Raw genomic sequence first — 20,973 nt, 5'->3', positions numbered from 1 at the left:
TTTGAGGCAGCCTGCGCTCTATACTCAGTTAGAACCTAGTCTGAACTACATAGCAAGACTCTGCCTCTAAAACAAAGCAAAACAGACGAAAAACTCAAGCTGTGAAAAGAAATAATATTATAAAGAAACGTAGTGCTCCCGTCTTATCCACATTCCCCTCCTAATCAAGTCAGTTTAGTTTCTCTTGTGTCCCTGATCATTCTGGGACACAAATATAGCGATATTTGTAACCAACCATGTTTGTTTGGACCCGTGTGCGTGCGTGAGTGCGTGCGTGCGTGTGTGTGTGTGTGTGTGTTGTACTGGCATTGAACCAAGGGCCTTCACCCTGAGCTACATTCCCAGCCCTATTTTTAGTTATTTTTTATATTTAAATTTTTTTTGATTTTTATAGACGAGAGTCACAGTATAGTTCAAGCTAAACTTGAACTCATTATGTGGCCCAGGATAGGCTCGAACTTGCAGTGATTCTCTTTCAGTCAGCCTCCCAAATGCTGGGATAATCTTTCATTTTGAGATAGGGTCTTATTAAATCATTAAATTCCCCATGTTGGGCTCGAACTTGCAGTCTTCAGCCTGCCAGAGTGCTGGGACTACAGGCACGCGCCACCACACCCGGCTTCCCCATCCTTCGATTTCCCTCAGTTTCATCTTTTCTAGTATTCAGCCCAGGATTTTCTTTCCTTTTATCCTCACAGTGAGGAGTGCTGGAGGGAATAATAATCTGCAGAGGGTCTGAGCCGTGAAGAGTGACGTTTTACTCCTTTTGGAAGCCAGGCTTGTGAAGAACCGGGGTATTTATACTGTGTACCTAGTTATCGAGGATAAAGGTTCCCAGAAAAGCACATTACACAGAAACATGACCTAAATTCATGCACTGGAGTCTTTTTTTTTTTTTTTTGGTACCGAGGATCGAACTCAGAACCTTGCGCTTGTGAGCCAGGCACGGTGCCACGGAGCTAAATCACCGGCCCTACACTGGAGTCATTTTAACAAAGGCAGTACAAACAGGAGGGGCTTAAGTATACTTGAAAGAAATCTGTGATAAGAATCAGTCTGGCCAGAGAGGAGACCACACTGCTCAGAGGCGACTCCTGGAAGGCAAGGCTGGAAAAGAGGCAGTCTGACGGCATTACTTAACATTTCAAATTCCAGATACTAAAGAGACACAGAGACAGCTCTGCATTTATCTCAAGGTAAAACGTGCCACTCCTGGTAGGGGCAGGGTTTAAAACTAACAAGCGAATTCTTTGCTCTGTAGAACTCTGCGTAGCTCTGCCGCGCGTTTCCAGCCCTAAAATATCTCGCAGTACTTTTCTGACCCGTCCTACCCCTCCCCCACAAGGCGGGAATTTTTCCGGAAGTAGCTGCCCTTAACTAGGCAGTCTTCCGCCGGAAGTGACGTCGGTACCCCAGAATCCTCAGAGAAGGTGAAGCGCGGATCTGAGTTCGGCATGCTGCTAGGGTCAGAACGTCTAGCCAACGTCATCTGATTCTTGCTAAAAGTGTTTTCGTTTGTCCTCTGTCAGCAGAGACTTTCGCGGCCCGTTTGTGGCTGCAGAAGTCCCCTTTGTATACTGGTGTAGGAGCTTGTGCCGGGCTGCGCGGCCCCTGACCAGGCTTCATCATGTTGGTGCTGTTTGAGACATCGGTTGGCTACGCCATCTTTAAGGTATATGGGAGATTGAGCAGCTGGAGGGGGAAAGGTCAGAGTTGGACAGGCGAGGGGCAGGATGACTTCAGGAGAGGACTAAAGTATGCTGGGTCGTATAATGCCTTGTAAATCCCCGGGCTCAGGAAGACAGTGGAAGGCCGCAGGGCCCGCGTTTTGGCGAACACGTGGCCCTGCCGTTTGGGGCTACCTAATCTGCCTTAGAGGGTTTGGCCCAGTGGAAGAGTTTTGGAGCCGGTGATAGAGTTCGGATTTCATTCTGGATGCTTTGTGGAGTAATCGAAAGCTTTTAAGCAGAGGAGTGACCTGATGTTATCCTCACACACATACCAACTACTGGGGCTTGAACTCATTACTGAGCTAAATCCCCAGCCCGCTTTTTAAATTTTTTATTTTGGGACGGTTTTGCTACTTTCCCCACTTGGTCTCGAACTTGCAGTTCTCCTGTCTCAACCTCCCAAAGTCCTGGGATTACAGGCATGTGCCATTACGCCCGGTTTAATTTGTAAGAAGACTTTGTTTCAGCCCGGGGATTTAGCTGTGGTTTCGCCGCCTGCTGCGCAAGCGCAAGGATCCGAGTTCGATCCCTGGTACCAAAAAAAAAAAGAGGATTTTGTTTCAAGACTAGATTGTAGGGAGGCAAGAAAGGAAGCGAGGATATTTTTGCTTTAGTTTGGGCGAGATAGGATTGCTTAGATTAAGATCTATGTGGCGGGAAATATTGATTTTTCTTTTAAAGCTGAAATTGACAAGTTGGCTGAGGGGTGATTGTAGGGTTTTGGTTTAAGTAAGATGATTGTTAAGTATGTAGGATTTGGGCTGTGTGAAATCTGCGTTGTCTGCTGGACGTGATGATATAATTCTGTATTTCAAATTTGAAGCTTAGAGGAGAAATCTGAATGGTAACAATCAGCTTGAGACTTGATTTTTTTTTTTTTTTTTTTTTTTTCCTTTACGGTACTGGGGATTCAACTCAGGACCTTGGCTTGTGAGGCAGGTGCGGTGTCACTGAGCTGAATCCCCGGCCCTACTTGATTGTTTTTATATAGAGGGTTTGGAATTAATGTACAAGCTGATCAGCACGAAAGTAATTATGCGGTGAGACTTTAGTACAGTTGGGATGTTAGGATGAGGTAGGTTGAATACTTTCTATGTGCTAGGCAGGCAGAGGTCTGGGAGCATAGGAACAAAAAGCAAAAGTTTTCGTGTTCTAGATTATTGTGTTGATATAAAGTAAAAAATGCTAGGTAAAACATGTATGGTACAGTTCTAATTTTCTAATTGGCTGTTACAGTTGTCAGGGTTATTAGCAGGTTACTGTTCAACATATGTAACCTAGTATTACAGAAGTAACAAAGTCAAGCAGAATATATAGAAATACTATTGCGTTTATAATTCAGAATTAATATTATTGATCTTTCCTGAAATAAAATAGATATACAAAACATTCTGGAATTACATAGCAATAGTTGCACAGTTTTGTAAAAAGATACTGTACATTTAAAGGTGAAGATTATAATATGAATTGTCTTAAAAGACAGTACAAGTTTATTAGCTCCTATAATCTTTTTAAATGTTGGGGTGTTGAAAAAAATTTGTGTGTAAGAATTCTTTAAGCTTTTTGTACCTCAGTTTACATCGAGGAATATATTATATATAATTCATTGTACTCTCTTGGGAGGGGCACACCGGAGATTGAACCGGGACCTTGCAGTGGCGACATCACTGAGCTAAATCCCCAGCCCTCATATGCATTTTTATATAGCGATTTTTTAAAAAACATTTTTAAAGTCTTCTATTAATTAACAGGGTTATATAGGACTGGGTTTAGAACAGTGGAGGCCCAGGGTTCAATCCACACGCACACACACACACCCAAAACCCACTAGGTTGTAGACACCCAGATGTAAAGATATCTAAAGAAACAATATGTATAGCTCCTTATAGAACATTACAAAAATGTAGCTTGTGTCACATTGTCCTCAGCATTAGGTAAAAGACAGTCTTTATAGTCATGTTCTTTCCAGGGTTTTTTAGCTGTACTATCCAGTGTAGTAACCACTAGCTACATACTGCTCTTTGACGCTTGAAACTTGGCTAATAGGACTGAGGGGTTTGTTTTGGTTGTTCTGGGGATCAAACCTAGGCCCTTGGGCATGTTAGATAAGCACTACCACTGAGCTATATTCCCTGGCATTCCTTTAAAGTTTTGAATAATTAAAATTTTTGCAGTCACATTGTTTAGTACAGCCCTGTAGTTTAGTGTTGTGTTTCTTCATTTTCTCAACATTTGGAAGAAGAATTTTATTAGTTTGGATATTTAGATGTTGTTTTGTGTTGTTGTGTTTTGAAACAGGGTCTCTTGGGCCAGGGATGTAGCTCAGTGGCTCCGTGCCTTCCTGGCAAGCACAAAGTCTTGAGTTGGATCTCTGGTATCAAAAAAAAGAAGTGGTCTCACTATGTAGTTCAGGCTGGCCTTAAATTCATTACATAGCCCAGGCTGGCCTCAACTCACAGCAATCCTCCCGAGAATCCTGGGGTTACAGGCATTTGTCACCACATCTAGCTAAAGAAATTTTTGATATATATATCCCAAATGTTCCTACGTACCCTAATTACTGAGCCATTTAAGTTTTTCTATCTGCATTGAATATACTATGCACACTACATTACTCACCTTGGGTGTTTTAGTAAAATTTATATGGTTATATACTAGCCTGTACTGTTTTTAGAGCCCTTCATCCTCAGAAGCTCTTTTACTAGTTTGATTTGGTTTGGTTTGCTCCCCACCCTCGGGATTGAACTCAGGACCTTGCGCTTGCCAGACAGATGTGGTGCCACTGAGCTACATCCCCAGCCCTTGATTTGCTTGGTTTTCCGTCTTTTACCTCTTTTCAAGTAAGTCAGGTCACAGATCTAGTCAACCACCAATCGGCTGTTTGTATAATTTTGTCTTTAAAATTTCATGTAAGCAGAAATATTTTAGCCTTTTGTGTTTGGCTTTTTTTCACTTGGCATGCTTTTGGAGCTGATCGTTGTTTCAAATATTAATTTTGTACCCTTTTGAGCAATTTACGTTTTAAATTATTATTGATTCTGTACTCAAGACAAGTTTCACAAAACACTCCTAGTCCATACTGTTTGAAGTAAAAACTAAAATTAGCATCAATTATAGTATTTAAGTAAAACAAAATCCTAAGTAATCATACTCATGCTGTTTCCTGTTCGTAAATTCATTCCTGTCTAGCACAGAGAAGAATGCTCTGGACATATCTTGCACACTGTGGGGGTTTTGTTTTGTTTTCGAGAAATTTCAAATAAGGAGGGAGAAGACTGATAATGAACTTACTTGTATCTTGTCACTTAGCTTCAACATTTTTTGTTCGACATCACTGACCCTTTCTTTTTTTTTTTTTTTTTTTTTGGTACTGGGGATCGAACTCCGGTCCTTGTGCTTGCGAGGCAGCCCGCGAAACCACTGAGCTAAATCCCCAGCCCTACCTACCCTTTCCTGAATCATTTTGAAGCAAGCCTGGACATTTCATTTTATTTGTAAATAGTTCATTGTGTGTCTGCTAGATACAGACAAACATAACAGCAGCACTACAAAAATTTTTTTTTTTTTTTTTTGTACCAGGGATCGAACTCAGGTCCTTGTGCTTGCGAGGCAGGCAGCAGAACCACTGAGCTAAATCCCCGGCCCAGCACTAAAGATTTTAATGGTAGCAAAAGCTATACAATACTCCTTTGAAATGAAAATTATTCCATCTTAATCCAAAACGATGACATTTAAAATGGATTTTGTGTACAGCTGTTTCAATTTCCCTGTCTGAAAATGAATGATTATAAATTTCAGGCAAGTGTAAAAGAAAATCTAGGGCGGTTTTTTTGGTTTTGATTCTTTATTAGTAATGTTCTCTTCCAAATGTTAGGAACATAATAGGTAAAGTTTGTTTGCTATAACAATTTCTTTGGAAAACCCTGGGTGGTCCTGAATCACCATGATTTTATTACATTTCTATGTTACTTAACTTCAGCTTAAGAACAATAATAATATCTTTTCCACATGCCAATTATGTTACCTAAATGTTATCTTGAAATACACATTCTTTTGGATTAGAAAATTTATGGATTTTACTTATGTATCATATCCTCCATTTAATCTTGACAACTGGTGAACTTTGGGTATGATTCTTAAATTCTCTGAACAGAGGCTATTAGAGGCCGGGGTTTAGCTCCGTAGCACTTCACCTGCCTCGAAAGTAGAAGGTCTTGAGTTTGATCCCCAATACTTGGGGGGAAAATTGAGTGCAGGCTAAGGGTATAGCTCAGTGGTAGAGTAGTACTTCCTGAGCAAGCTTGCAGTCCTGGGTTTGAGCCCCAGGAAACCTCCAAACAAGGGCTGGGGATTTAGCTCAGTGGTTCTGCCGCCTGCCTCGCAAGTGCAAGGACCCAAGTTCAATCCCTGGTACCAAAAAAAACCACCCTCCAAACAAAAGAAAAAATTGGTGCAGCCTTAAAATTTAGTTAAATGTTGAAACCTCAGTATATACAAAATGGAACTATTTGGTAGCCTTTGTTTTTTACCCTCACTACTAGAGAGTGAACCAGGGTCTCCAACATGCCAGCTGGGCACACTCTGTGGCAGTGGTGGCAACCTGCAGCAGGCTGTATCATTGAAAGCTCTAAAAGGTTCTGCATCACTGCCTAGAGCTTATAGTTTTTTTAATACTAACACTGTATTTTGCAGTTGTTTACTGCTCTATTGTGATTGCTTAATAATTTTTCTACTTTGTTTTGACCAACTTTTCAAGTTCTGTAAATATGTCAGATTAAATTGTGGAATCAGGGCTGGGGATTTAGCTCAGTGGTTCCGCTGCCTGCCTCGCAAGCGCAAGGACCCAAATTTGATCCCTGGTACCAAAAAAAAAGTAAATTGTGGAATCAATTTTTCTTTTTTTTTTTTTTTTGGTACCAGGGATCAAACTCAGGACCTTGCGCTTGCCAGGCAGGCAGCAGAGCCACTGAACTAAATCCCCAGCCCCTGGAATCAAATTTTAACAGTACAAGAAATCCTTAAAATGATCTTACCATATTCATCTGAAAACTAAAAGTTTTGTACAATTTGAAATACTGGGTTTCTTTTTTTTTTTTTTTTGGTACCGGGGATCGAACTCTGGTCCTTGCGCTTGCGCAGCAGGTGGCGAAACCACTGAGCTAAATCCCCGGCCCTCTACTGTCTTTATTTGGTATGGATATTGCCTGAAAAACAGCTATGTGTGCCTAAGATGGACAATTTGAAGAAAACTATTTAAATATTTTATTACAGGTTCTAAATGAGAAGAAACTTCAAGAAGTTGATAGTTTGTGGAAAGAATTTGAAACTCCAGAGAAAGCAAATAAAATGTAAGTAGTCTGAAAACTTCAACTAGTTTTTATTAGTTGTGCATTAGAGTGAACAGCACCTTAGAATTAATATTTTATAGATATTTTAAAACAGAATTGTGAAGTAAGTGTAAATTTCTGTCAAAAATAATAATTGTAAACCAGGTCTGGCAGTGCACATCTATAATCCCACTACTGGGGAGACCGAGGCAGGAGAATCACTGCAAATTCCAGAGCCTTGTAAATATTGAGCCCAGGCAAGTGTGCTACCAAGGTAACATACATTCCTAGCCCTGGATTTAACATTTCACCAAGTTTTTTTAAATTTCCCTGGGGCTAGGAGGTGGCAAGTAGCCAAGGGATAGTGTTCTTAGCATGTACAAGGCCCACAGTTCAATCCTGGTACAGCCAAAAAAAAAAAAAAAAAGTGTTAAGCCCAAGGAAATGGCATGCTAAACCTTTAGGGAAACAAATACAGAGGTGAAACATTCATGGTAGTGAAAACCCCAAGTATTGAGAGATGTGAACAAATGCCACTTCACAAGGTAGAAATAGGGTAGGATGTATTAGATTAAGATGGGAATTACTACTTTTCCTTTAAATTTTGTATTTTTAAATGTGTATTTTAGGGAATACCTGCATATTACCTTGCCAGGTAAGAAAATCTTGTTTAAGATAACATAGCTTCAAGCAACTAGTTTTCCTTTTTAAAAGGCCTATGTGCTTTGCTGGGTTAATCTGACTCATTGAGGGTTTTTGTTTTTTTTTTAATTTTTTGAGACAAGGTCTCACTGTTAGTTCAAGCTGGCCTTGAACTCACTGTGTAGCCCAGGGTGGCCTCAAATTCAGGGCAGTCCTCCTGCCTCAGCCTCCCAAGTGTTGGGATTACAGGCGTGTGCCACCACGCCTGGCAATCTGATTCATTGTTGTCAATGATGTATTCCTGTTGGAACTGAATCTAAATGATCTAACTCAAATATTCGTCACTACCACTGAGGCAACAATGAATTTGTGTACTTTGTGTGTGTTTCAAAAATGTATTTGTGTGTGTGTGTTTTTGTTTTGTTTTTTGAGACAAGGTCTCACTATGTATTTTAGTCTGGTCTTGAACTCATTATGTAGCCCAAGCTGGCCTCAAACTTGTGGCGATCCTCCTGCCTCAGCCTCTCAAGTGCTAGGATTACAGGCGTATGACACCATGCCAGGCCTTATTATTTTCTTTATAAAATATTACTTGCTCATAAATTTTCTAATGGTATTTGTACTGGATAGGCAAATGTCATGAGATTCTGACCTAAGGGGGACTTATACTTTTTCTTGAGTAAATTCTATACTGCGTAGTCCCATCCCTGGTCCTGTCCTGTCGTCACCCTCCCACCCACCCCCGCCTTGGGCTTTCAAGGAAAGAGTGGTACCACTGAGCTAAATTGCCAGTCCTTATACTGTGTAGTAGAAGTCATGTCCAGCTTTAAGCAGCAGGCGTTCTGTTGAAGCTTCATCTGTTCTACACATCCTTGAAAGCCTACAGCTCCTTTCTAGGCCAACATTTAGGAAAACTAGTCATAGTGTCAAAAATGCTCAACACTGCATCCAGCTCCCAGGGACACGTAGTTTTCTTTTATTGGTGTGTGCCTTGGAAACATCCAATGCTACTTTCTCATGTTGTAACTTGCAGAATCAATGTTCTCCTGTAACGTGTTTTTTCTCTTTTAATTCTAGAGTAAAGCTAAAACATTTTGAGAAATTTCAGGATACAGCAGAAGCATTAGCAGGTAAAGTCAGAAACTAGAAGCTTGCTCTTTTAAATCTTGGCAATTACTTTTTCTCATTAAAAAGGTTGTTTGCTTCAGTTGCCTGAGTTAACCTTATTCAATGTTGTCAATGATGCATCCTTAATAGAACTGAATTTAAGTGATCTAACTCAAATTCGTCACTACCACTGAGACAACATTGAGTTAGCTTTTTTCACTATAGGGCTGGTTTCTCCCATGTGATGAGAGGTGAGAAGTGGTTAAATTGACCTCCCTGTGGAAACCAGCAGCATAATGCTGAAGCAGTTCAGTAAAAGCTGTTCTACAGGGACCAAGGTAATGTGGTCACATACACAGCTCTCTAATCTAAGGGTAAAGTGGAGAATAGCCACAGTTCACAGTTGAAAAAATACTAACAAAGCTGTCCAGGGATATACATTTTCAATTCAAGAAAGCATGTCAATATTATTCAAAATTATAGAGAGAAGAATTTTTTTTATACATGCACAAACTACACAGTGGCATACAAATTTTGTTTATATAAAGGAGTGTTGGTTTTTAAAGTTTGAGAAAAAATGGTTTAAACTGGATGTCACGTGAGACAGTAGACAAAGTGATGTTTACTAACTATGAGCAACTTTGGGGGGGGTGCGTACCAGGGATCGAACTCAGGACCTTGCGCTTGTGAGGCAGGTGGCGGCACCACTGTGCTAAATCCCTGGGTGCTAAATCCCCGGCCGCTAAATCCCTGGCCCAACCTGTAATGTTTATTAAAGTTGCCACCGCCTGCCTTGCAAGTACAAGGTCCCCAGTTCAATCCCTGGTACCCAAAAAATAAATACTACGGGTTTTTTGTTTTGTTTTGTTTTGCAAAGTAGTAGCCAAAACAGAGTGGATATAGTTGCTTGAATTGTTAATTGTAAATCAGCTAACCATTCCATGGTATAATTTGAAAATGAAGAACTGGAAGGAAGATTATAGCTTACGGTTGGGTAAGAATTTGACAGATGGAAATAATTTTGTCACTCAATCGCAGGGGAAAGAGGGTTCTCAGAGTGAAAATTGGGAATCCAAATAAATATACTGAAATGTTAATAGGGCAGATTTCTTCATCAACACATTAGTAATAAGTGCCTCCTATAGCCGCAAAGTACAAGTATGTTACTGTTGCACTGGAGAATTTCTTAAAAGACCTGTTTGCTACCACTTTGAGGGTGGGTAGAGTTGTGGTAAAGATCCCAAGGAGATTGTGTTAGCTATACTCCAGCTCTAGGGGGTGTTGTTCACATAGTTCATAGTGTGACCTCCTCCTGGAATTGTCACGTACTACACCCCTTATCACAGCTGGCTTCTGCATTCTTTTTTCATATCCCCTTCTTAGTATATGTGCTGCCGAAGCGAGCACTCATATCCCTTTCTTAATATGAGATATTTCTCACAGTTCTGTTAACATATTAGAAGGATAAGTCAATCTTTGCCTGAACACAAAGCAAGTTTTTTTTTTTTTCTTCTCAGTACTGGGAATCAAACTCAAGACCTTCCTCTTGCGAGGCAGGTGCAGCGCCACTGAGCTAAATCCCTGGCCCAAAGCAAGTTTTTTTTGTTTTGATACTGGGGATCAAACTCGGGACCTTCCACATGCAAAGCAGGCGATAGCACCACTGAGCTAAATCCCTGGCCCCAAGGCAAGTTTTTAACATTAATAGCTAATGGATTGGTCCCAGCATGATGTTACAATTCATGCTCACGACTTCACAGTTACTTAATCCTTGAAACAATCCTGAGGTAAATATCAGTTACATAGAGGAAACTCAAGACAAGAGGTATTTCTGAATTCACTTACTTACTTTAAGTGGAGAAAATGCCATATAGGTCAGAATTGAAAGTCCAGTCTCAGGCTGGGGATGTTGCTTGGTAACAGAGTGCATGCTTTACATGTTCGAGGCCCTGGGTTCAAGCTCAGAAAACCAAAAATGAAAAATAAAAATTAAAAAAAATTTTGTATCTCCCTAGTCCAGCTTATCTGTAAAGCACAGACTGTGCTCTAAACTGTCAAAGCCTTAGATTCTAACACAGCATCTGGGGGATTATTATCAATATTTTCAAGGGGCTGGGGATTTAGTTCAGTGGTGCCACCACATGCCTCTCAAGCACAAGGTCCTGAGTTCAGTCCCCCGTACCCTAAAAAATATGTTTTCTGGTAAATGAATGAATATAATGAGCTCTATCAAGAATTCAGGCATGCCAGATGTGGTGATGCACTCGTGTAATCCCAACACTCAGGAGGCTGAGGCAAGAAGATCATTGCAAGTTTTAGGCCAGCCTGGGGTACATAGTGAGTTCAGGCCCGGCCTGACCTACATATCATGACCCTGTTTCAAAATAAAAAGAATATAGTCATTGAAGCCTCTTAGGTGCCTGTTGCTATTTGCTTTTACCACAGATGAACATCACCTTATTGAGTAGAGTCCTTTCATGAGGATTATCTTTGGACTGATGGTTAGAAGGAAGTTTTGAGATGACAGGACCAAAACTGAGTGGCTGTGAATGTTCTAGCATACATTTTAAATCTCATAATTTCATTTATTTTTTTGCTTATTTTTTTTTGTTCATTTGGTTTGGTTTTTGAGATAAGGTCTTGCTAGGTGGATCAGGCTGGTCTTGAACTCCCTATGTAGCCCAGGTGGGCTTTGTGGCAGTCTACCTGCCTCAGCCTCCCAGGTGCTGGGATTACAGATGTGTGTCACCATACCCAGCATCTCATAACCTCAGAGTTTGGTGGGGTATGATACCAAGATTCTATTTAGTCTCAAAAGAGAAGTTCATATATGCCATTTCCATGGAGAGGTTTTATATCCTCCTCCCACCCCATTGAACTCAGGACCTTGTGCTTGCCAGGCAGGTGCAGCCACAGAGCTACATCTCTGGTGAGAGGTTTGTTTTCACTCTTGGTCATGTTTTTATGTTATGTACAATAATAAACTTCTTGATAAAGGGAAAATAAGTTTATGTTAGATCTAGTATAGAAGTTTTTTTCTTAAGAAACAAGGAGGGCCAGGGATTTAGCTCAGTGGCCACCACCTGCCTCACTAGTGCAAGGTCCCAAGTTTGATTCCTGGTACCCCCCCAAAAAAGAAAAAACTCTAGGTTAAAATTAAAAGCAGGTTAGGGCCGGGGGTTTAGCTCAGTGGTTTCGCCTCCTGCTGTGCAAGCACAAGGACCTGAGTTCGATCCCCAGTACCAAAAAAATAAAAAATAAAAAAATAAAAGCAGGTTATACGCAACATTAAGAACCAGGTACACAAAGTTCAATTTGAGATTTTTATTTAATTATTTATTTATTTTTGGTGCTGAGGATTGAACTCGGGACCTTGCACTTTGGAGGCAGGCAGTGGCCCCTCTGAGGTAATTCCCCAGCCCCAATTTGAGATTTTTCATTATTAAAAGTTTTTAATTAATGATGGTATTGGAGATAAAACTCAGACCCTTGCTCATACTGAGCAAGCACTCTACAACTGAGTATATCCCCAGCCCAAAGATTTTGAAACTTATATAAGGAAAGAATAAAAGAAGATTCTTACTGGGTGGATCATAAGGAATGAAAACACAAAAAGTAAGAGATTAGAATCAATGAAAAATAGCTTGTATCTTGGCATATTAGACTGTAGATACCCCGCAGGAACCATGCAAGAGGCGGCTGGGTTTTGTCCTCACCTTTAATCTTCCCAGAAAATAGATGGAATGGATATATATCCAAATGGGTAGAGATGGGATTGGGGGGGGAAGTGCAAGTACCTGACTGATAAAGCAAACTGCTTGACCTTAGAAATTGGAGGATCCTTCTTGTCAGACATACTTTTTATTTTAATTAATAATATTTGTTTAATTACTAATGTTTGTAGTACACAACCTGCCAGGCATACTTTCAACCTCAAACAAATGTCGTATGAGGTGTTAGTCCATGTGGGTCTTTAAGATAGAAGTTACATCTAAGGGATGGTGAGTTAGTTATAAAGCAGCAGATTTACAACTTGCCAAAAGTAAAAGTAGTCTTGCAATAGTTCACCTTTAGAAGTAAGGTTTATAAGTAGAGGCCTGATAAATCTGGTTTGGAAATTAGTAAAAAGTACGCCTCCCTCTACCCAAATTTGCTTACACTGTGGCAGAATCTTCAAAATGAGTGCATTCTTTTTTACCAGTTTGTTTTGTTTTAGTTTCTTTGGTACCGGGAATTGAACTCAGGAGCTTGCACTTTTGAGGCAAGCTTGGTGCCACGGAGCTAAGAACCCAGCCCTCCTTTTCACCAATTTTTGCATGCTTTTAGGGTATTCGAAGCCTAGGACATCATGATAATCTACTGAAATGAGAGGAGTGTGAATCTCTTCACCAAGTAGATTGTATTTTGTGCCATTTTATAATTCTGTCCCTAAGTTCATGAGATTTGTGTGACATAGAGAAAGGAACCCTGAAGGCTGGGATTTAGCTCAGTGGTGTCACACCTGCCTCACAACCACAAGGTCTTGAGTTCGATCCCAGTACCAGAAAAAAAAGAAACAGGAACCCTGGACCTGGTGTAGGTCCTCCTGGCTCTAGAGCAGAAATGATGGTGGAAAGATCAAATGTGACTGTAAAATATGTAATTAGTTTGCTTTTTTTTTTTTTTTTTTTTGTATCTAGGATTGAATTCAGGACCTTGTGCTTTCGGGGCAAGTGATGGCACCACTGAGCTAAATCCCGAGCCTGTAAAATATGTAATGAAAATAATTGCATTGATCATTTAGTTTCAGAAATAACATTTGATTTGCTTTAAGACAAGCTTCACAATTGAAAATCTAAGTTGCCGGGGATTTAGCTCAGTGGTTCCTCTGCCTGCCTCTCAAGCACAAGGACCTGAGTTCGATCCCCAGTACCAAAAAGATAAAAATCTAAGATAACTTTTTTTTTTCCCTGGGAAGCATTCACAGCTCTGATGGAGGGCAAAATCAATAAGCAGCTGAAGAAGGTTCTGAAGAAAATAGTAAAAGAAGCCCATGAGCCTCTAGCTGTAGCTGATGCTAAACTAGGAGGAGTCATAAAGGTAAGGTCATGGACTGTGAGTATGGATAGCTCAGTGGTATAGTATGTGGTTGGCAAGCACATGGCCCAGCATTTAATCCCAGCACTATCAAAACGAATGAATGAATAGTAAAGTTATGATTTTCTTTCATGCCTGGTAGCCAGATCTCACAACATACTAACTACAAAGCCCTCTGTAAATAGAAAAACTAAAAGGAACAAATTAATGACATCCGTAATCCTGTGCAACAAGTATAGGTCCTCAAACTTCATCATCTTTCTGTATTCTACATAATAATCAGTTTTCACAAGATTACCAGAGCCAAGCATCAAAGTAATATTACTCATTGTAGAGAATATAAGTAAGTGTGGAACTGCCGTCTTCCAGTAATTCGCCAAAATGACGAACACAAAGGGAAAGAGGCGGGGAACCCGGTAGATGTTCTCTAGGCCTTTTAGAAAACAGGGTTGTTCCTTTGGCCACATACATGCGAATCTACAAAAAGGGTGATACTGTAGACATCAAGGAAATGGGTACTGTTCAAAAAGGAATGCCACACAAATGTTACCATGGCAAAACTGGAGGAGTCTGCAGTGTTACCCAGCATGCTGTTGGCATTGTTGTAAACAAGCAAGATAAGGGCAAGATACTTGCCAAGAGGATTAATGTGCGTATTGAGCATATTAAACACTCAAAGAGTAAAGATAGCTTCCTGAAACAGGTCAAGTAAAATGATCAGAAAAAGAAGGAAGGCAAAGAGAAATGTACCTGGGTTCAACTGAAGCGCCAGCCTGCCCCACCCAGAGAAGTCCACTTTGTGAAAACCAATGGGAAAGAGCCTGAGTTGTTGGAACCTATTCCCTATGAATTCATGGCATAAGCTGGAGATGTAGCTCTGCCATGCAGCACCTAATGAGCAGCTGAATGCCCTAAGCCCTACTTCAAAATAAAAAATTATCCTGTGTTGTAAGGATGGTTTTCTTAATTGAACAGGTGTGTGGTGCCTTTACCTCAGAGAAATATTTGGAGCAGATTCTCATTATACCCAGTTAATTGTGTCAGGTCTTTACTCTTCAGTGTTTTTCTTGCTGAAAGATGTGAGGTATTGTGCAGATGTATACTCAAGTGGCCAAATATTTATGAAACATTTATATTGGTTTGAAGATCCTCTAAATCACCTTGGGGACAAGATGTATCAAAATAAATGGAAGTCAGTATATGGCATTTCAGTTAAATTGTTTAAAGCACCCTTATGTATGTTCTAGTTCTGAATTGCTTTGACCATTTCTTGAAACCCTTGGAAAATTTGTAAACACTAGAGATTTTGTTTAATTTATTATTAGAACATGTATTTGTAGTACATGATGATTACAGTCCTCATGGGAAGTTGGTGCATGTTCGCAAACACAGTACCACAACCCACCCCCTTTTATTTAATCTCTCCAACAATAGAAGCTTAAATGTTTGCAGTTCTGGAGGCTAGGAAGTCCTAGAACAAAGTGCTGGCAAATTTGGTGTCTGGTGAAGTTCTAGTCCCCTGCTTCAGAGATGATGCCTTGTTGCTCTCCATCAGAGGTACAGTACATGCACTATCCTCACCTGGTCAGAAGAGGGAAAAGCGGTGGATTTCGAATGAGGCGTAAGACTAGTTTCCCTAGACCCTTTTCAAGGGGACTGACAAATTATAAACAGCCTTAGCCTTTGTCATTCAAACAGAATCCTCACTATAGCATGCCTCAAGTCTGTTTTGTTTATATTCTATGTGTAATGTACCCAGTTGCTACCTTCTTAGGTTATATTTACCATGTTTTTGTATCTGTGTTTAGCGTTCTGTCCAATACTGGGCTCATCTTGACAATCTTTTTGTATTCCCAAGTAGTAAATGCTTTGGGTGAGTAAAAGGTTCTAATCAAAAAAAAAAAAGAAAAGAAAGAAAATATAAGTAAGTGATGGGTCGGGGATTTAGCTCAGTGGTTCCGGTGCCTGCCTCACAAGTGCAAAGTCTCGAGTTGGATCCCCGGTACAAAAAAAAAAATTAGCTTCGACCTTGCTACTGATATATAATATGTTAGTGTGCTGTATCCTTTTGGTTAGCCACAATTTTTTTCTTTCAGTCATAACATTTTTATAAGCATATTTATTAGCAGTCTTTTGGAGGGAGCGTAGTTGCTAGAGATGAAACAAAAGTGAGAGTAGAAAGACTGGAAAACTAACCTGCCAAACCCAAAAAGCAGAATAAGAACAGTTGTGATAAATGTGATATTAATTATTTCAGTGAGGGGTTGATTGTTGTGGTCATAAGCATACCTAGTGAAGTAAAGATTATGTTGTGGGTATCTTCAGGAAAGAACCATGTGAAATGGCAGTAATAGGCTAAAGTGATTTAAGGATATTAATAAATCAGACTTGTTAATTTAAGTTCGCTTACAGCCAGGCATGTTGGGGCATGCCTGTGATCTAGCACTTGGTAGGGTAAGGCAGGAGGACCATGGTACGTTTGAAGCCAGCCTGGACTACATAGTGAATTCAAGGCCAGCCTGAACTGCATAGTGAGACCCTATCTCAAAAATTTAAAATGTTCATTTACATAAATTATTTCTAATACAGTCAGGCAATGAGATTTCCTATAATTACGTTCTTTGACATGACCAGGAGCCTTACTTCATATTTTTTGTGTTAAAAACTAAATTTTAGCACATTAAGGAGCAAGCAACATTTTTATTACCCCAAGACTGAAATATTCTAATTCTGAATTCTGCATATGGACATTATGCTCAAGAGAATGAATACCTGTAAAAATGTAGTTCAGGAAATAATACTGTTTGAATGATTACACAGGTGATATAAAGATACCAAAAAGGTCCATAGAAGGGCATGGTGCTGAATTGGCAGGATTATGGGTATCTTGAATTTGTTCTTTTTAGTTTCTTTATTTACAGAACTTTTATGCTGAATATCATGTATAACATACTAAGGATTTTATTCTTGGACATGATACAATACATAACACTCTTGAATGCCTAGTGCGTGAGATGAACTAGAACTGTGTAGATCTGTATGTGGAATTAGCAAATACACTGCACAGTGGAAAAGTGCAGAAAAAATTATTACCCTGTTTGGGGTACATGAAGATTTAACTTTTTAAACACTTGCTTCTTTATACTTAGACATTAATGTTAGGTCTGTATTGGAATTTTTTTTTTAAGTATTTTTAAGGGATGCTAATATTTAAAAGTAGGGGAAGAGCCTAAGGTTGGAACTTAGGCTTCATTCAGTACCCTTCTGTATAGTACTTTTGATTAAAAAATCTTGTAAGTATATTCCCTTTAACTTTTTAAAGTAATAAAGAAAATCACCAAAGAGGAACAAAACTAGTGAGTCAGATTGTATTCATTTGCAGCTATTTTTTTTTCTCCTTCTTAAATTCTTTTATTGGTATATTTTAGGTATACATTACATTTACATTTATCTTTGGGTGCTTGTACCTGTACATGATGTATGTTGGTTCTTATTTTTTCCCCATTACCTGTGCGCCCTTCACCCCTCCACCCTTTCCTATTTACATACTTCACTTCCATTTTTTTTTTCTTTTCTCATAATTTTTCCTTTCCCTTCTTTCCTGTCCCCATCTCCCACCTCATTTGCAGCTTTTGATTCATACACACAGCAAGCTGTTTTCCAGAAAGTTTGTTAGGTTTGACTTCACTTGAATGTTCTTCCATAAATGTACTAGAAACTTCCACTTTGTCAAACTGAGGAATGCATGTACATAAAACAGTACCAGTTTAACATGTAAGAAATTGAGGATAACTTTCATTATTTAAAACAAAATATACTTCTTGCAGGAAAAGCTGAATCTCAGTTGTATCCATAGTCCTGTTGTTAATGAGCTTATGAGGGGAATCCGATCACAGATGGATGGATTGATCCCTGGGGTAGAACCACGTGAAATGGCAGCCATGTGTCTTGGATTGGCCCACAGGTAGGAATTACTGGAAAATAGTATATTTATATTCAATAAGCACCGTTCTGAAGATGTTCAAAATATTTAATCACCAGTCCAGTTATTTAAATATGGGATGACCAAAAATTGCATATTTTTTGTAATTTTTTATAAGCTAATATAATAAAATATAAAAATGACAACTTTATCAAATTTATTCAGTGCAAAAATTGACTGGTTCAGAGCCGGGGATTTAGCTCAGTGGTTCCACCGCCTGCCTCGCAAGCTAAGGACCCAAGTTCAATCCCCGGTACCAAAAAAAACAACAACACAAAACATGCTGCCTGAGTGATGCCCAGGGCAAACTGTTAGGTGGTTAATCCTTACAACCTTGTGAGAGAAGCTAGGGATGTAGTTTAGTGGCACTGCACCTGTCTGGCAGTATACCAGGTAAGTGGTAAAGGCAGAATTTGTACCCACACAGTCTGTCTCTTTTGTCTGGACTCTCAAGGTTTTTTGTTGGTACTGGGGATTGAACTTGGGACCTTGTGCTTGCAAGGTAGGCGGCAGAACCACTGAACTAAATCCCAGGCCCTGGGCTCTCAGTTTTTTTGAGACGAGGTCTCATGTAATTTAGGCTGGCCTTGAACTCATAATGTAGCCCAGGCTGGCCTCGAACTCACAGCAGTCCTCTTTTTATTTCTGCTGAATCATATGTTACTCCACTACCCATTTAGCATTTCCCAAAATTCTCTAAAGTTACCTTCCATTTTGTATCACTGTTTGCTTGTAGGATTAGGCAAAGAGAAGAACTTTAACTGTCCCGTGTTTAACCAGAGGTCCCTTAGCACATGTTACTGCTATACTACAATCATCAAAAGCTTAACATTCTGTGAAATTACATTAAAAATTGTGAAGTAAAGGATTATGTGTAGAATACAGTTGTGCCTTGGTTCATGAACTTGTTTCCACAATTCTGGTCAAGAACAGAAGCAAAATTTTTCCAAATGCTTCTGTTTGCAAACTGAATTGCTTCCAAACAAGCATTCATGAACCAACGTACCACTGTACTTAAAACCCATGCAGCTTTGTAACCTGAGCACTTTTAAAAATAATTCTAGGGGGCTGGGGATTTAGCTCAGTGGCACTGCTTGGCTCAAAAGTGCAAGGTCCTGAGTTCAATCCCCAGTACTGGAAAAAAATTCTAATTAGCACAGCTGAAAGTGGTACACACCTGCAAAACTATCTGTTAGGAAGGCTGATGAAGGAAAAATCTCGAAATGAAGGCCACTATGAGGAACTCGGTGAGACTCTTGTCTCAAAAGGTTAGGGATGTAACTCAGTGGTACAGTACTACAGTAAACAGTCTATGTCTATAAATTTTAAAAGATGAACAAGGGATCAAGGGTGTAGCTAAGTAGTAGAGCCCTTAATCTAGCTTGTGTGAAGCCGTGGCATTTGATTGCCAGTATGGACAAAAAAGGTGAGTGTAGATTAACGAAAAGGTTGAAGCTGCTGAGTCATAGAGATAAGAATGGAGTGGACAAAGTCAGGAAGAATTTTGTAATATAAGTTTTTAAGATAGAACAAATAGCTGTACTGAATCAAGAACCAAACTTAGTATTTATCAGCACTGTGAGTAACAGTGGTTCTCTGAAGGGCAGTACTAGACAGTGTCCATAGATATTTTTAGTTACCACCTACGTGTACTAAAGTCTGGTCCCAGCATCTTATTTATTCATAAAGGTCAGAGATACTGAAAACATCCTACAGTCCTAGGATAGTCTCCTACAACAAAGAATTCTGAGGCCAGGGCCCGGGATTTAGCTCAGTGGTTCTGCCACCTGCCTCGAAAGCGCAAGGACCTGAGTTGGATCCCCAGTACCCCCCAAAAAAATTCTGAGGCCAAAGTGTGAATAGTACCATTATTAAGAAAACCTTGCATATAGTATTGTTCGTCTATAGCTTTCTGTTTTCAGATGTTGGAGTGCTGCAGTGTTTCTTACTTGGGGTAATATAAAGCCTTAATGTCTGCAGAAAAATTGCATGTGCAATAGGACTTTGCTTTGTGTAATGTTTTCCTATTTGTCATTCATACATAAACTTAGGCATATTATAAGAATATAGATAAGTTGTAATAGGACAAACATATTTGTATTAAATACGTACTTTCTGATCTTGCTTGCATAGTACATTTGTATATAACTGGTTTTTCTTAGAAAAACTGAGAAAGTAACTCTAAGGAGAGGGATTTGGGTTAGAAATTAAGAAAGGATATAGCTGTATAAGCCAGGCTGGCCACAATCCTCCTGCCTTAACCTCCTAGGTACTAGTATTACAGGTGTGTACCACCACACATTGCTCAAAAACAACCAAAAAAAGAATTATTTTTAAGATGTGAGTTTAAATGCTTTTCCTAGTTGCTATTTTGCTAATTTGGTTTTCCCCACTCTCCCCAGCCTGTCTCGATACAGATTGAAGTTTAGCGCTGATAAAGTGGATACAATGATTGTTCAGGCAATTTGTAAGTATAGCACATGTCACATTCTCCTCTCTGCTCTGTGTTTTTTTCTTTTTGAAACTGTCTGTTGGAAGAGAAAGGAGATGAGCTAGACCAGTGATGGGTAACCTTTTAGAGCTTTCATTTATGATGCAGAGCCAGATGTGGCACACGTGCCATATGTTTTCCACCAATGAGCTAGACGTTTTATTTTTTTAATTTTAATATTTTTGGGGAGGCTAAAATAAACCTTTATCCCTTTAAGTGATGTGTGTCAGGTATTTGGTCAAGCAAGGAAAAGCTGCCCAGTACATCTGGGCTGAGCTGGAGCCACTACAAAAGTGGCGGAGGGCTGGGGAGGGCCAGGTGTGCATGCTGCAGCTCAGGGGAAGGGGTGGCTCTTATTTTCAGTGGAAGCACAAAGCATGGTATCCTCTTGTTCACTGTCCTTGGGGAGGCAGAGACCCTCTACTCTGTAGGCAAAGCCTGGTGCACCAGTCTAGACCTTTTAGTAAATAAAGTAGATAAATTGGTAGCCTGTCCATTCCTTTCCTTTTTGGTGTTATGTGGGTTTTCTACATCTTCCACCGGCAGTGCTTCTGGCAGGCAACACGGTGTCCTGCTGGTCCCGGGTATCTGCCACCTGCGGTGCTGGCACCTCCAGAG

General features: G+C 39.9%; 1 protein-coding gene and 2 non-coding genes across 5 annotated transcripts in view; all 3 read left to right on the top strand.

The window, feature by feature from the left end:
• Positions 1-1,029: 1,029 nt before the first annotated feature.
• Nop58 (NOP58 ribonucleoprotein) overlaps positions 1,030-20,973 on the top strand; it is a 32,669-nt gene continuing 12,725 nt past the window's right edge. Inside the window, exons 1-6 of one of the 3 annotated variants that reach the window (XM_021263619.2) lie at positions 1,030-1,196; positions 7,002-7,078; positions 8,777-8,829; positions 13,764-13,885; positions 17,710-17,846; positions 20,267-20,331. In XM_021263619.2, coding sequence (XP_021119278.1) covers positions 13,778-13,885; positions 17,710-17,846; positions 20,267-20,331 — 310 coding nt within the window. In that variant the 5' untranslated portion in view covers positions 1,030-1,196; positions 7,002-7,078; positions 8,777-8,829; positions 13,764-13,777. Of the gene's footprint in view, positions 1,197-1,423; positions 1,673-7,001; positions 7,079-8,776; positions 8,830-9,031; positions 9,145-13,763; positions 13,886-17,709; positions 17,847-20,266; positions 20,332-20,973 lie in introns of those variants that run through there. The other 2 variants (XM_004851204.4, XM_087206267.1) reach the window with 2 other exon arrangements.
• On the top strand, positions 7,977-8,065 carry LOC147829395 (small nucleolar RNA SNORD70). The gene has a single exon (XR_015449265.1). It is a non-coding gene; the product is annotated as a small nucleolar RNA SNORD70 (small nucleolar RNA).
• LOC147829394 (small nucleolar RNA SNORD70) lies at positions 8,926-9,012 on the top strand. Its single transcript, XR_015449266.1, has one exon. It is a non-coding gene; the product is annotated as a small nucleolar RNA SNORD70 (small nucleolar RNA).

Source organism: Heterocephalus glaber, unplaced genomic scaffold, assembly GCF_053883595.1.
Source record: "Heterocephalus glaber isolate CG9 unplaced genomic scaffold, H.glaber_assembly_v1.0 deba00000621, whole genome shotgun sequence".
Taxonomy (NCBI): Eukaryota; Metazoa; Chordata; class Mammalia; order Rodentia; family Bathyergidae; genus Heterocephalus; species Heterocephalus glaber.
Note: the sequence above shows the minus strand (reverse complement) of the source record. Positions and strands in the feature narration are given on the sequence as shown.